Source organism: Dendrobates tinctorius, unplaced genomic scaffold (assembly GCF_039654945.1).
Source record: "Dendrobates tinctorius isolate UK_male_01 unplaced genomic scaffold, ASM3965494v1 ptg000035l, whole genome shotgun sequence".
Taxonomy (NCBI): Eukaryota; Metazoa; Chordata; class Amphibia; order Anura; family Dendrobatidae; genus Dendrobates; species Dendrobates tinctorius.
The window spans coordinates 71345885-71361971 of record NW_027361703.1 but is presented as its reverse complement, the minus strand read 5'-3'; the positions used below and the strand labels follow the sequence as shown (position 1 = coordinate 71361971).

Genomic DNA, 16087 nt, shown 5'->3' with positions numbered 1-16087 from the left:
CCCTCTGGCAGTGGGCGCCGACGCTCTGGCCGTCCCTTGGTCACAGTTCGAGCTCCCCTACCTGTTCCCTCCTCTGCCTCTTCTTCCCAAGTTGTTGAAGAAAATCAAAGCAGAGGGGATTCCAGTCATCCTCATCGCCCCGAATTGGCCCAGAAGGTCTTGGTTCGTGGACATTGTCAACCTTCTCGCGGACGCCCCCTGGAAGCTTCCCGACAGGGCAGATCTGCTGTCTCAAGGCCCGATTTGCCACCCCAATTCTCGGTCGCTCAATTTAACGGCGTGGCTGTTGAGACCGAGGTTTTGAGACGGGCAGGATTCTCTGATCGGGTGATTCATACCATGATCCGCGCCAGAAAGCCGCCTTCTTCGCCCTCTATTACCGTACTTGGAAAGCCTATTTCTCCTGGTTTGAGACCAATGACATCGCGCCCTTGGTTTTTTCGCTCCCTTCTATTCTGGCGTTTCTGCAGGCAGGGCTGGATGCGGGGCTTGCTCTCAGTTCCTTGAAGGGTCAAGTTTCGGCACTGTCCATTTTATTTCAGAAAACGCTGGCCTCCCGGCCCCAGGTCAAAACCTTCCTCCAGGGTGTGGCTCACACGGTTCCTCCGTACCGAGCGCCCGTGGATCCTTGGGATCTTAATTTGGTTCTTCAGGTTCTGCAGGGTCCTCCTTTTGAACCTCTCAGGGACGTTTCCCTTTCCCTCCTTTCTTGGAAAGTGGCCTTTCTGGTGGCCATTACCTCCATCCGGCGCGTGTCGGAATTAGCAGCACTTTCTTGCCGCTCTCCTTTTTTGGTCCTTCATCAGGACAAGGTAGTTCTGCGGCCTCCGCCCTCTTTTCTTCCGAAGGTGGTATCTTCGTTTCACCTCAATGAGGACATTGTTCTGCCATCCTTCTGCCCGAGCCCAGCTCACCCTCGGGAGCGGTCCTTGAACAAGCTGGACCTAGTCAGGGCATTGAGAGTCTATCTAGCCTGGACGACTTCCTTGCGGAAGTCAGACTCTCTGTTCATCATTCCTGACGGGGCGAGGAAAGGTCACCCAGCCTCAAAGGCCACTATTGCGCGCTGGATCAGATCGGCAATTTTGGAGGCATACCGGGTCAAGCATCGAGTGGCCCCTCCAGGGGTCAGAGCGCACTCTACCCGGGCGGTGGGTGCCTCCTGGGTGGTGCGCCACAGAGCTTCCGCACTGCAGCTTTGCAAGGCTGCAACGTGGTCATCGGTTCACACCTTTGTGAAATTCTACAGGGTCCACACCTACGCTTCGGCGGACGCCAGCCTAGGTAGAAGGATTCTGCAGGCTGCGGTGGCGAGTCCACTGGCCTGATGGAAGTTTGTTTCCCACCCCAGGGACTGCTTTGGGATGTCCCATGGTCTCTGTGTCCCCCAATAAGGCGAACGAGAAAACAGGATTTTTTGGGTTGCTTACCGTAAAATCTGTTTCTCGGAGCCTTCATTGGGGGACACAGCACCCTCCCATGTTCTACAACTCCTGTTCTTATGTTTGTCGGTTTGTTACAGTTGAGTTGTTTGTTCTGTTCTCAATCTATTCTGTTACTTCTCCTACTGCTTTCTCACTAACTGAGGAACTTCCTGCCGGTCGGTGGGGTGTATACGGCGGAGGAGGGGCTAACCTTTTTTTGTGCATAGTGTCAGCCTCCTAGTGGCAGCAGCATACACCCATGGTCTCTGTGTCCCCCAATGAAGGCTCCGAGAAACAGATTTTACGGTAAGCAACCCAAAAAAATCCTGTTTTTAGTGTGTGACAGCAGCCAAACATAAAAACTCGATATAAATCTGGTATTGCTGTAATCACACCGCTCTGAAGAATAAAGTCGCCTAATCATTTATACCGCATGAGGAACGGTATAAAAAATAAAACCAATTCTTCACCTGCTGTTCAGTTGTTCATTCTGCCTCCCAAAGATCACAGTAAGGCTCGGCACACATTTATCCTGTGCTGAGCGCTTGCACCCGGGTTTCCGTGTAAATCTCTGAAATACATGATTCAGACGGAACCTCTGGCAGAAGATTCCCTATATTATTGCGGATGGAGGCCATGTGGACCCCGTAGGACCTGTGATCTGGCGGAGTCTGTCTTTTTAGGATTGCATAAAACTGCTGCCGGCCACAGTTTTGTATACTTCTGAAAAGGACACTACTAAACAGAGGCTAGACAGAGTCCAGAGTAACTCTGCTGCCTCATAACAGTGAATGGATCCCTGGGGGGTTTCATCTGAATCAGGTCACTCAGAGATTTAGATGGAAACCCCAAGATGAGTGGTCAGCGTAGAGCGCCGGATAAATGTGATCCCAAATGTTATGTGAAATGTTCCCAATAAAAGCTTCATCTCAAGCCACAAAATAAAGCAAGTCCCCACTCAGGTCTGTCATCTGTTAATGGAAATCTAAGGGGCTTTCACATTCCTGGTAGCACAAAGGCTCTGGAAAAGAGTAATGGCTCCTCACCCTCCAAAAGAAATTCCTCAAATTCTCTGCTCCTAAATCCAAATGCCCCCCTCCATTCTGAGCCCCACAGTGTACCTAAGCCACATATTGCCTCCATGTTTGGCATTTCAGAAGCGATGAGAACCCGCCTAACTTACGAATGCATTTCTCCAGAAGCACGGGCTGGGCATAACGTACTGGTCACTACAATGGCAGTTTGCAATTTTCACTCGTCAACATTCATTACTGTTTGTTTCTCGAAAATACCCATGAAGTCAAAATTGTCACTACATCTGTAGATAAATTCCCAAAGGACTATAATTTCCAGAAATTGGTCACTTGAGGGGGATTCTGCTCTTCTAGCAATTAGGAGCTCTGTTTATGGTGTCTGCAAACTGTTCTAGAAAAATCTGCGCTCCAGAAGGCAAATAGCTCTCCATTCCTCCCAAGTCTCTCCTTATGGCTAAGTAGTACTGTACAGCCAAATATGGGGTATTGCCACGTTCAGCAGGAATTGTGGGACAAATTTTGGTGCCATTTTTACCCACTACCTGTGTGAAAATGTAAAATCTGAGGCTAAAACATTTGGTGGTAAAAATGTACTTATTTTTCCTTGACTGCCCAATGGTATAAAATTCTGACACACCCATGGTGTCAATATGATCACCACCCCTAGATCAATTCATTTAGAGGTGTAGATTGTAAAATGGGGTCACTTATGGGGGGGGGGGTTCTCCTATTATTCTGGCAACTCATGGGCTCTCCCAATGGGTCATGGCAAACCATAACAGTAAAATCTGGCGCCTCTTGCCTTCTGAGCTTTGCACTGTGCCTAAAAAAAAAAAAAATATTTCCTGATTTACATTTAGGGTATTTGTGCACTCAGGAAAAAATGGACCTCAGTTTGTTGTAAAAAAAATGTCCTATTAGCACTTAGAAAAAATAAAAACTTTGGGCTAAAACATTTTTGTGGTTCAAAATAGGGATTTTTGTGTACTCACTGTAAAATCCTTTTCTCCGAGCCAATCATTGGGGGACACAGACAGTGGGTGTTATGCTGCTCGCCACTAGGAGGACACTAAGTAAACCAGAAAAAAAAGTTAACTTCTCCCCTGCAGTGTACACCCTCTCGCTGGATGAGATTTCTCCAGTTCGGTGAAAAAAGCAGTAGGAGCATAAACAGTCAACAATACCCATAACTATGTCAAAACCTAAGAATGATACAGTGAGCCAATAGGCTAAACAGGGTGGGTGCTGTGTCCCCCAATGATTGGCTCGGAGAAAAGGATTTTATGGTGAGCACACAAAAATCCCTATTTCCCCTACGCCTCATTGGGGGACACAGACAATGGGATGTCCTAAAGCAGTCCCTGGGAGGGGAGCATACATCAGCTAATACCCCATGTACCACTGACTTAACACTGTGGTACTGCTGATTACAGGATGCTTCTGCTGAGAGCTGCATCCCCAGAGGCCTGAGAATGAATTTGGTAATGTTTTGTAAAAGTATGCAGACTGGACCAAGTCGCAGCCTTGCAGACCTGTTCTGCCGAGGCCTGGTGCTGAATGGACCAAGAGGCGCCCACTGAGCGGGTAGAGTGCGCCTTAATCCCTACCGGGACAGGCGCATTCCTGACACAGTAGGATTCTTGAATTGCCAAGCGAATCCACCTGGCTAGCGTTGCTTTTGAAGCGGCTAGACCCTTCCTGTGCCCCTTTGGAAGTATGAACAGGGCATCTGACTTGCGGAAGGGAGCCGTCCGCGAGATGTACCCTAACCACATCCAGGGTGTGGAGGACCTTCTCAATGCGATGGACTGGTGTCGGACAAAAGAAAGGCAAAACAATTTCCTCATTGAGATGGAAAGAGGATACGACTTTGGGCAGGAAGGACGGGGACGTCCTGAGAACTGCCTTTTCCTGATGAAAGTTCAGGAACGGAGGGCGGCAGGACAGGGCTGTAAATTCCGAAACTCGTCTGATGTAATTGCCACTAGAAAGACCACCTTCCAAGAGAGGACTGTCAGTGGCACGTCCTGCAGCAGTTCGTAAGGAGCCTCCTGTAAGGCCCCCGAGAACCAGGTTAAGGTCCTATGACTCCAATGGCCTTCTATAAGGAGGCGCCACATGGGAGACTCACTGAATGAACGTCTTGACCTGAAGTTTGGTGGCAATTTTGTGTTGGAATAGCACTGACAAGGCCGAAATCTGGCCCTTGAGCGACCTAAGCGCGAGGCCTGACTTTAATCCAGATTGAAGGAATTCCAATATGGCCGGAATGGAAAACACCAGAGGGGATCGACCATGATCCTTGCACCATGAAAAGAAGGTTTTCCAGGTGCGGTGATAGATGCGCATGGACACAGGCTTCCCAGCACTAATCATGGTGGAGATCAACATCGTGAGAGAACCCAGCCTGTGCTAAAATCCAGAATTCAAACGGCCACACCGTCAAAGACAGTGCCCGAGTTCTGGTGGTAAATCGGGCCCTGAGAGAGTAGATCCATGCGATCTGGAAGTCGCCAGGGGACGTCGGCGACCAGTTGTATCAGTTCTGCGTACCATGCCCGGCGTGGCCAATCTGGCGTGACTAGGATCACTGGTACTCCCTCTGTTCTGATCTTCTTGATGACCCTTGGAAGCAAGGGAAGAGGGGGGGAGATGTACAGGAGCCGGAACCGGTGCCATGACAGAACTAGTACGTCACGGATCACTCAATCGGGCAATGAATCGAGGAACCTTGTTGTTTAGTTTTGAGGCCATGAGATCCACATCCGGAGTCCCCCAACCATGACAAATCTGCTGAAAGACTTCCGGATGAAGAGACCACTCTCCCAAGGCAAGGCCCTGGCGACTGAGAAAATCTGCCGCCCAATTCTCTACGCCCTGGATGTGGATTGCTGAGATGGGCGAATGGTTGGTCTCGGCCCAATGGAGGATGTGACTCTCTTCGTGCATGGCTATCCTGCTGAGTACCTCCCTGGCGGTTGATATACGCCACAGCCATAGCGTCGGATTGGATCCTGATGGGGTGACCTGCAAGGAGATGGTGGAAACTCCGTTGACCTAGTCTGATCGCACGTATCTCCAAGATGTTGATGGGGAGACGTGACTCTCGAGTTGACCAACGACCCTGTGCTGTGTGCTGACGAAAGACAGCACCCCAGCCCAGAAGACTTGCGTCGGTGGTTACTACCAACCATCTTACTGGGAGAAAAGACCTCCCTTGACTCGGGGAGGACTTCAGTGTCCACCACTTGAGGTCTTGTCTGACCCGCAGGGACAGAAGGAACCAACAGTCCATGGAGAACGGGTTCTTGTCCCAAGCTAACAGCAACGCGTGTTGTAAGGGACGGAGATGGAACTGTGCGAATGGAACTGCTTTTATCTCTGCCGCCATCTTTCCGAGAACTCTCATGCTGAAACAAATGGAGTGAGAAACCGGTTGGGAAAGGGTCCACGCTGCCTGTTGTAAGGCTTGGGTCTTTTCTGGAGGGAGAATGACCAACCCGCAGGAAGTGTCCAAGATCATTCCTAAAATCTGCTGGGCCGGTTTTGGGAAAGACTTTTCAAAGTTTATCTTCTAGTCCAGGCGAGAGTGTATTTACTGTTATATCCACGGATTCCTCGCAGGCTGGAAGAGACAGACCCTTGATGAGCAGGTCGTCCATATACGGTAGCACCACAACTCCCCGAGAGTGGAGAATGGCCATGACAGCCGCCATGACCTTGGTAAAGACCCTGGGGGCGGTAGCGAGTCCAAAGGGCAAGGCAACGAACTGGAAGTGTTCCTCGTGAATTGCAAAACGCAGGAACTGCTGGTGGGACGGGCAGATCGGAATGTGAAGGTAAGCGTCCTTGATGTCAATGGATGCTAGGAACTCGCCCTTTTCCATGGACGCGACAACTGATCGGAGAGATTCCATTCGGAATTGCCGTACCTTGAAAAACTGATTTGACAGTTTGAGATCTGGTATGGGCCGCATCGTCCCGCCCTCCTTTGGCACCACAAAAAGGTTTGAGTAAAACCCCTGTACCTTTCGTGATGAGGGACTGGAATGATGACACCGTCCCCTTGCAGAGCCTGAACAGCCCATAGGAAGGCTCTTGTCTTTTTCTTGGGGGGGGGGGTGTGAGGACCGGAAAAAATGTGTCGGGGGGCGAAAATTCTAGTATCTGGAGGACACCAACTCCCTGACCAACTTGTGAACGACCGCGAGCCAGGTGTGACTGAAGGAAAGTAGACGACCGCCAACTTTGTCGGTGTCCCCTGGATACCGCAACAAGTCATTGTGTAGAAGATCTATGGGGTCTGGCTCCCCTAGATCCAGATGCCCTTGGCCTGGGCTTCCAAGAGCGGTTAGGTCTGGATGATACCTGGGAGCCTCTGTCGCGCGGGGACCGACTTGATCCGGAAGAGAAGGTAGTGGAGGACCAATGGGAATTGTTGCGAAAAGGTCAAGCGCGTCGGCTGTTGGCTCCGAAACGGCCGAACAGCCTTTTGTTGAGGAAGGAATTTACTCTTTACCTTGGTAGTATCAGAAATGAGCTGACCCAGTTTCTCTCCAAAAAGACGAACAGTGTGAAAGGGCAGGGAAGTCAACGATCTTTTAAATGTGGCATCCGCCCGCCAGTCGTGGAGCCATAGGGCTTTTCTAATGGAGATCACATTAGCGGCAGTTTGAGCAGCGCAATTGACATCTAAAGAAGCATCCACTACAAAGTCCGCTGCATGAATTATCTGCCTGGCGACCCTGGTTGCCTCCGGAGGAAGATGGGTACCCTGGAAGGCAGTAATGACTTCTGCCCAAGCGGCCATTGCCTTAGTGACCCAAGTCGCCGTGAAAGATGGAAACAGCGCCGCTCCTGAAGCTTCAAAAACTGAGCGGGCAAGGTATTCTATTTGACGATCGGAGGCGTTTCTGACTGAGAAGCCCTCAGACGGATAGGAGCGTTTTAGAAGTAGGACGATACAGGAGGGTCCACCGAAGGGGACTGTAACCAATCCTTCATTAGGTCTGGAGCAAAAGGGTATTTAGTCTCAGTAGACTTTAGCCCTGTGAACCGCTTATGTGGCCGATCCCTATGTTTCTGGATGGCTGGCAAATAACCTGCGTACACGTTTGATCCTCTTAGGCTGTGTTCACACACAGCGTTTTTTTAGCAGTTTTTACAGCGGTTTTCACTATAAAACCGCTATAAAACCGCTAAAAATAAGCTTCCCAGTCATTTGTATGCATTTTGCACTTTTTGTGCACATTGATGCTTTTTTTTCCGCGCAAAAACAGCATGGCGGTAAAAAACGCAGCATGCTCATTCATTTTGCGGATATTTCCGCGGTTTAGGCTTCTTCCATGCGGTTTGAAACTGCTGCGGAAAAAAAGCATCAAAACCGCGCAAAAAAGCCGCAGAAAAATAGGTGCGTTTTTATGGGAAGGGATTCAGGTTTTTGAGCAGAAATTTTCTGCAACGTGTGCACTTAGCCTTAAATGAGATGGCGTGTGCTGGAGCGGGAATATTTCCCACATCCAACTCCAGAATCCTATTGACTGATTCAGAGAATCAAGCGACTCTTGGTCAGTTGGAGGATTCTGAGGGGCTGACGTGTCAGATTCGAATTCAGAGTCGTGCTCGCTGCGAACAATAGGAGAGGGAGAGCGAGAGACCGAACTCACCGGTGCTGAAGCACAAGCTTGACTAGGGGACACGTCATGGGTCCGCTTTCTAGCCTGACCATCTCTTGAGCGAGTACGGCCCCTGCTGGTGGACTGTTCCCCGCCGTCGCCAGAGCCCTGTTCGGTCCCAGAGGGAGTCTATGGCCTGGGTCAGTGACTCCACCGACCGTGACAGGGACGCAGCCCACTCAGGGGGACTAAACGCAGGAAGCCCCGCAGTAGCGGCGGCGGCGTTGGAGCGCAGGCCGGGTTGCAATCCGTGCATAACGGATTAGTCTGGGCAAGGTAGTCTTGCAAGTGGTGCACACGGTAAAAAATGCAGGGTGCATCTTAGCAGCCCGTTTAGCCTCCTTAGATTGAGACATAGCGCTCCTGAAAGGGTTAAGGGCAGATTCTAGACTGCAGCTGCAGGGAATGTGCCGGGAAGGGGTTAAGCTTTGTTCTGAGGGCAGATGCAGCTTATCTCGGTCCTGTACTGTGTCCCCGGGAGGAATAGCAGTGGCCCTGTGGTGTCACCCGGTATCCGGCAGAGTGCGCGCCTCACAGCCTATTTCCAGAGCAGGCTGAGGTAAATTTCATGGCCCCTGAGACTAGGATTGCGCCTCGTAAGAAACGAGAGGCGCCAAGGGGGGGGGCGCGGCGGCGCTATTCAAATTGCGGCCTAGTAGGCTGGAAAAGCTGGGGACCCCTTTTTTTGGCCTACCCGTGGTAAGGCTACTTTCACACTTGCGTTTTTTTGCGCTGCGCAGCGTGCACAGTGCAAACGCACATAAAAAAACGCATCATGCAATTGTGTCCGGTTTTTTGCAGTTTTTTGCGCTGTAATGCGCACGTCAGCGCACCCATAGACTATAATGGGTGTTTGGGAGAAAAAAATGCATTGTGTGTGCATGCATTTTTTGGGGACAAGTCGGGAGCACAAGAAATGCAACAGGATGCATTTTGTGCGCCCGAGCGCACACTACAAAAAAAGCATGCGCATACAAACGCATGTGTATGCGCACCCATGTGTAGTATAGGGAAAAAAAGCATGCGTTTTTTTTGCGCAAAAAACAGCGCAAAAAAACGCAAGTGTGAAACCAGCCTAAGCGCCGGGGGCAGCGCTTTTTAAATTGCGGCCTAGTAGGCCGGAAAAGCCGGGGACTAAATTTTCGGCCTACCCGCAATAAGCGCCGGGGGGGGGGGGCTGATATAGCAGAGCTGGAGTAGTTCTTAAAGAAATCTCATCCAGCGAGAGGGTGTATACTGCAGGGGAGGAGTTAACTTTTTTTTTATGGTTTACTTAGTGTCCTCCTAGTGGCAAGCAGCATAAGACCCACTGTCTGTGTCCCCCAATGAGGCATAGGAGAAATGTACAGTATATATGTACTCGTGTATAAGCCGAAAAACTGGGAAAACTTATTGACTCATACGATGCTCTGGTATATATATATATATATATATATATATATATATATATATATATATATATATATATATATATATATATATATATATATATAGTCACAATACAGTTACCGTATATACTCGAGTATAAGCCGAACTGGGAAAACTTATTGACTCGAGTATAAGCCTAGGGTGGAAAGTGCAGCAGCTACTGGTAAACTTGAAAAATAGAAATAGATACCAATAAAAGTAAAATTAATTGCGACATCAGTAGGTTAAATGTTTTTGAATATCCATATTGTATCAGGAGCCCCATATAATGCTCCATAGAGTCCAAGATGGCCCCATAAGATGCTTCATACAAAATACACCCCATATAATGCTGCAAAAAGGTTAATGCCCCATATGCTGCCCCATAAAGGTAATGGCTCCATAAGATATTCCATAGATTATGCTCCCATAAAATGCTCCATAGATTATGGCCCATATGCCGCCCCATAAGATACTCCATAGATTATGCCCCCATATGCTGCTCCATAATTTTGCCCCCATATGCTGCTCCATAGTTTATGCCCCCATATGCTGCTCCATAGTTTATGCCCCATATATTGCTGCTGCTGCTGCAAATAAAAAATAAGACATACTCGCCTCTCGTCGCTGGGGGCCCGGTGCCGGTGTCCTGAGCAGGCGGTGACAGGTTCTGGCTCATGACCCCGGCACTGGCGATATTTACCAATCCCCGCTCCATGGCTGCGTGCTGCTCAGTCCTCTCCTCCGCGTCCTGTCAGTGACGTTCAGGCAGAGGGCGCTGCGCACACTAACTACGTCACCGCTCCCTCTGACCTGAACATCAGACAGAGGACGCAGAGGAGGACAGCAGCGTGCAGTGATGGACCCGGGACAGGTGAATTTAGCATATACTTACCCCCTCCTGTCGCTGTCTCTGCAGCCCCCCTGCTTCTCCCGGTCTTGGGCTCCTTCCTTTAGCGGTCACGTGGTACCGCTCATTAAAGTCATAAATATGCGCATATTCATGACTTTAATGAGCGGTACCATGTGACCGCTGAAAGGAGGAGCGTGAGCCCGGGAGAAGTAGGGGGCTGCAGAGACCGCGACAGGGGGGGTAAGTATGACCTGACACCACCGCTCTCCCTCCCCCGCCGACCTCCTGGTATATGACTCGCGTATAAGCCGAGAAAGAGAAAATCTCGGCTTATACGCGAGTATATAAGGTAATTTATTCATTCTTCTCCGCTCAATGGTATAAAATTCTGAGGCACATGTGATGTCAATATGATCACTGCACCGCTAGTATAATTCATTGGAGAGTGTAGTTTGTAAAATTAGTTGACATAGAGGGGGGTTTCTGTCGTTATGGCACCCTCAGACCATTTCAGCAAAATCTGAACTCCAATATTGCGCCTCTTCTTTTGAGCTTTGCACTGTGCCTCAAAAGTAGTATTCACCCACATATGTGTTATCGGCGTAATCAAGAGAAATTGCACAACAAATTGTATGGTGCAATTTCTTCTGTTACCCTTATGAAAATGCAAAATTTGGGATTAAAATAATATCGCTTCATTGGGGGACACAGGTAACCATGGGTGTATGCTGCTGTTGCCAGGAGGCTGACACTATGCAAAAAAGGAAAAGTAGCTCCTCCACGGCAGTATACTCCCACCGACAGGCACCAAGTACCTCAGTTGGTGAAAAAAGCAGTAGAAGGAACAAGAACTCAACAATATGTACCAACCGAACAAGAGGCACGTAGGCCCAAACAACAGTACAATAGACAAATGGGGGTGCTGTGTTCCTCAATGAAGGCTCCAAGAGAGATTTTACGGTGAGTACAAGAAAATCTTTCTTTATCGCTTCATTGGGGACACAGGTAACCATGGGACGTACAAAAGCATTCTCAAGGGTGGGAAAATGAAAAAAGGAAACTCAGAGAAAGGACTTAGGTCGGCCAGTGAGCAACCGCCACCAGCAGTACCTTCCTACCCAAGCCTGCATCGGATGAGGCGTGGGTATGAACCCTGTAGAACTTCGCAAATGTATGTAAGGACGACCAGGTCGCGGCCTTGCAGATTTGTAATGCCGAGGCCTGGTGGCGAACAGCCCAAGAAGCCGCCACGGCCCAGGTGGAGTGGGCTCTCACTCCCGGAGGAGGCAGTTTTTCCTGAACGCGGTAAGCCTCCAGTATCGCCCAACGAATTCAACAAACTTCATAAACACAAATCTTATTAATCTGAATTTACCTTTGAGGAAGAAAGTGTCAGGAGAAAAAAAAACATCTAGACATTGATGGGATTGAAAAAAGCATTCCAAAGTAAAGTGTCAGACTTGAAATAGGGCTCTGTTAGGAGGCTCAAAATGAAGTTTGGCAATATGGCGTTACATCTGACTGATAATATTATGTATTTCCAATCAGTACTTTGTTCGTCTAGCAATATGTAGAAAATTCCAGAACTTGATAAATTCCTGTTTTGTTAGGTGCTCGCTTCGATGATGGAGCAGGGGGTGATAATGAAGTCCAGAGAACTATGCTGGAACTCATCAATCAGTTGGATGGATTTGATCCAAGAGGAAATATTAAAGTATTAATGGCCACAAACAGACCAGATACATTGGACCCTGCCCTCATGCGGCCTGGTAGGCTGGACAGAAAAATTGAATTCAGTTTACCTGATCTTGAGGTAAAGATATGAATTTGAACACTAAATCATAACTTTCTTCATGTTATCTACAGCTTTTGTAATTCAGTGTATTTTACAAGTTTTTCACGGTTTATCTTCTGCATGTTATATATAAGACAGTAACACAGAAGGGTGCGACCAGCATGCTCGTTCACTATTAGATGGGTCAGTTTACTTGACTTGTGTTTCAGCAGCTGGTGTGTTTCCCCTAATTGATCATTCAAAGTTTAATATTGATCAAATCAAAGTTGGAGACCACAGAAGCTACTTGAGACAGAGGCAATAGACAAACTGACATTAGTTTGCAAACAGCATTCTGCAGATTTCTATGTACAAAGATATATAAAAGCTACATAGCGAAAGTTTATTTTTTTCGAAAAACTTAAGTGATTTTTAGCATAAATTTGTACACTTGTACAATGCTAGTTAAAAGTTTAGACATGCCTGTTTATGCAATGGTTTTCCTTGTTCTTATTGGAATGTGCACATTTGAGATTCATGCGGATGGCAGCAAAACATACAGAAAGGAGTAAAAAAAAAAAAACTGGAAACAAACTAGAATGTGATAAATTTTCAGCTCCTACCCCCCCCCCCCCCCCCCCCCACGCACTTTTATTTAGTCGCTCTGTCTTGCAGAGCTGTGTGTATATCATTGACACATCTGCAGGTTCCTGTTAGCTTCCATCTCACAGTCAGTGTGGCAGTAGTGTTGTAATACAGCAGAACTGTGAGAGCTGCAGCCAATTTTTTTATAAGGAGATAACGTTCAAAGTTCAGTTCTACTGCCCTGTGTTAGCTACATGTCTCACACTGGTAAGGACCCCTTGCATTTAAAATTCTCTTAAGACAGATTCTCAGGGAGATCGTGTCTGCCCCATAGTTCTTAACAGCTCTTTTGCTTATTGCAGAGAAATCCATGTTTTTCTTAAGACATCACATCACAGATAACGAGGTATCATTTTATTCAATTTCTTATGACCTTCATGCCCATATAGACGGCTTAGGCGGGTATATCCTACTGACAGATACTACTAATTCATTAAAGGGTATCTGGCAAGTGTTGTGTGCCTCCGTGTGCTTTGCATCAAATCTTGCTTCAATCAGGGATTTCCAGGATAAGGAACACCACATCTCATCATAAATTAGACGTGCTGTGATCTCAGCACACTCTGCCCTCTGTGGTAGAGCAAGGAGAAACTGGAGTAAAAAAAACCTCCAAGGGTATGTGCACACGGTCAGTAATCGGTAGCGCTTTGGACGCAGAACATGTCCACTCCATCTAAAGCGCTGGCGGCTTTTGAACGCAGGTCCGCATGTGTTAATTGAACTGTGCGGAATCACCGCGTCCAACACATTGTACGAGTGACATTTATCTTGCGGAGACTGAGCGTCTCTGCAAGTTAAATAGACATGCTGCGGTCTGGAGACATGCTCCGCATGTCCGTCTCTGCAGGGAATCCGCGTCCAACCCGCAGCGTTAACTGACGTGTGCACCTACCCAAAATTACATTTATGCAAAACTCAAGTTGTGCAAAAATTGTGACTTTTCAAAGCAATCTACTCCAGTATTGCTTTGATGAATCGGGGCCCATGTTTTGCAACCTTTTTAAAAAGTTAGTATCTGAATCCTATATATAAGCAGTAAGCTTTGCCCACTTTTCACTTCTGTTTATTTGCACATTAGTTTTTGTTTTTTAATTCTGTGTAGCAGAACAGTGATAATTTGAGTAAAATGTACCAAAAAAGGTGCAAATACATTCATTAGGCTATGTGCACACACTGCAGATTGGTCTGTGGATTCTTATCTGCGGAACTGCTGGTAAAATGACCTGCGGATTGGCCTGCGGTTTGCCACCTGGACAATGGAATAGGTGGCAAACCGCAGCAGAATCCGCAGAAAGAATTGACATGTCAATTCTTTCTGCGGATTCAAAACCACAGCTTTTCCGAAGTTAAAAATCCGCAGAATGTAAATCCCATAGGATAACATGCTACTGTACACTCTCTACAGAACTGCTGCAGATCCGCAGCGTAACCGCAGCGTGTGCACATAGCCTAAATATTTGGTTTTTTTATAGGTCTTGACTACCTAAAATAGTGTGAAGGCTGCATTATATTGCTACTTTGTCAAAGTGTTTTTTACAGTTGAACTCGAAATCAGCCATTAACTGACTTTTTGGCTATTTGATTAAATACATTTCCTTTTAGTTATATCCTAACTAATGTATTTATTTTTTAAGGGACGAACACATATATTTAAAATTCATGCCCGGTCTATGAGCGTAGAAAGAGATATCCGATTTGAGCTACTGGCACGTCTATGTCCAAACAGCACTGGTAAGTTTTTGTTTTTTTTTACAAGGTAGCTTGGTAATGCTATGTATTCCTAAACACATTAATATAAGTGAAGCACAAAAATATGCCATACTAGGTTTGTGACCTTTTCTTCCTAGGTGCTGAAATCCGCAGTGTGTGTACTGAAGCAGGAATGTTTGCAATTAGAGCACGCCGAAAAGTGGCAACAGAGAAAGATTTCTTGGAGGCCGTAAACAAGGTTATCAAATCGTATGCAAAATTCAGTGCTACGCCTAGATATATGACCTACAACTAAACCTTTTCTGACAATATATTGCCAGATCACAGTTTGTGACCTAGTTAAAAAACTGCGATTTAAATCTTGCCTTTAGACATGTTGTGTAGTTGGAGAGTAATTCAATTTTGTGTTTTTTGTCCAGCATAAGGCATGAGATCGCTTTGTTTAGAGCAATTGTCTTCATTCCTATGTGGAAAAAAGTATGCATGTAAGTGGCTTCCCTTTTTTCCCCAATCTACTTGTTTTGAGCTGCATTGTTATCAGGATGTACTCATTTAAACACACAAGTGTTGCCCCTTTATGTAGCTAGTAGTAGGCGTCTAGAAGCCACTTGCATGCATTTTTTGTGATTCGCAGAGTTTCATAACTCTCTCCTGGATAAAATTAGCAAAAAACAAAAAGCCTTAACATTTAGTTACTCTAAGGTATTACTGCATTTGTTTGAAATAAAATCTGAAATCACTTTTTCTGTTAGAAATGTATACAGTTGACATTGTTTAACATCAATAAAAAGAACGAGAAAACATTTTAAGTTGTCAAATCATTTTATTTTAATTGGAGAAGTTATTTGTCCATATTCTCATCTGAACAAACAGTATCATCTATGAAGGCAAGTTCACTTGTATTTAACATAAAAATATATATCTAGAAAAATAGACTATTGGCAAATAACATAACACTAACATTTTCAAATATTTCCGTAAACACAATATTTAGAACATTTATTAAAACCTCTTTAGCACTTTCAGATGTAAGTAATATTGGCAGCTTGTGAGTGACTGAATTAACTGGTGGCGATTGTAGTCAGTGTTTTTACTTTAAATATAATTAAGAATCTCACTGCCGGTCCATGAGGCTTTTTTTTTTTTTTGTGCTATAAAAACATAGTGAAATTATGTTGTTAAGGATTCGGCCATAATAGTGACAGCACAGGTTGTGAATTAAAGCAACCATTCACCTCCCAAATGAAATGTCTCCCGAAAAAGAGAAAACTTACTCCTATGCTTATATAAGCATAGCTCCCATCTATGTCCGTCTCATTGTCACCCCAGCAGCTGTTTTCTACTTTGTGCTGGACACAGGAGAGTATTTCTTCTGGAAGCAGCACATCTTTGCTGATACACAAGTGTTAGTAAGATATACATTTGTTTCAGGAACGCATGTATTCATTAATATATTTTTCATTTTATCTGAACGTTGATTTAAAAAAAAAAAAAAAAAAAAAAAAAATATTCACCAATATAGAAGTCATATGTCTGTGATGATAGACCTATATCCGAATGTGCAT

At 46.4% G+C, this 16087-nt stretch overlaps 1 protein-coding gene across 1 annotated transcript in view; it reads left to right on the top strand.

The window, feature by feature from the left end:
• Positions 1-15325, top strand: part of PSMC2 (proteasome 26S subunit, ATPase 2) — a 54510-nt gene extending 39185 nt beyond the window's left edge. The window contains exons 10-12 of the mRNA XM_073573634.1: positions 12004-12206; positions 14447-14543; positions 14660-15325. Of these exons, the coding sequence (XP_073429735.1) occupies positions 12004-12206; positions 14447-14543; positions 14660-14817 (458 nt within the window). The 3' untranslated portion in view covers positions 14818-15325. The remainder of the gene's footprint in view (positions 1-12003; positions 12207-14446; positions 14544-14659) is intronic.
• The last annotated feature ends 762 nt before the right edge of the window (positions 15326-16087 follow it).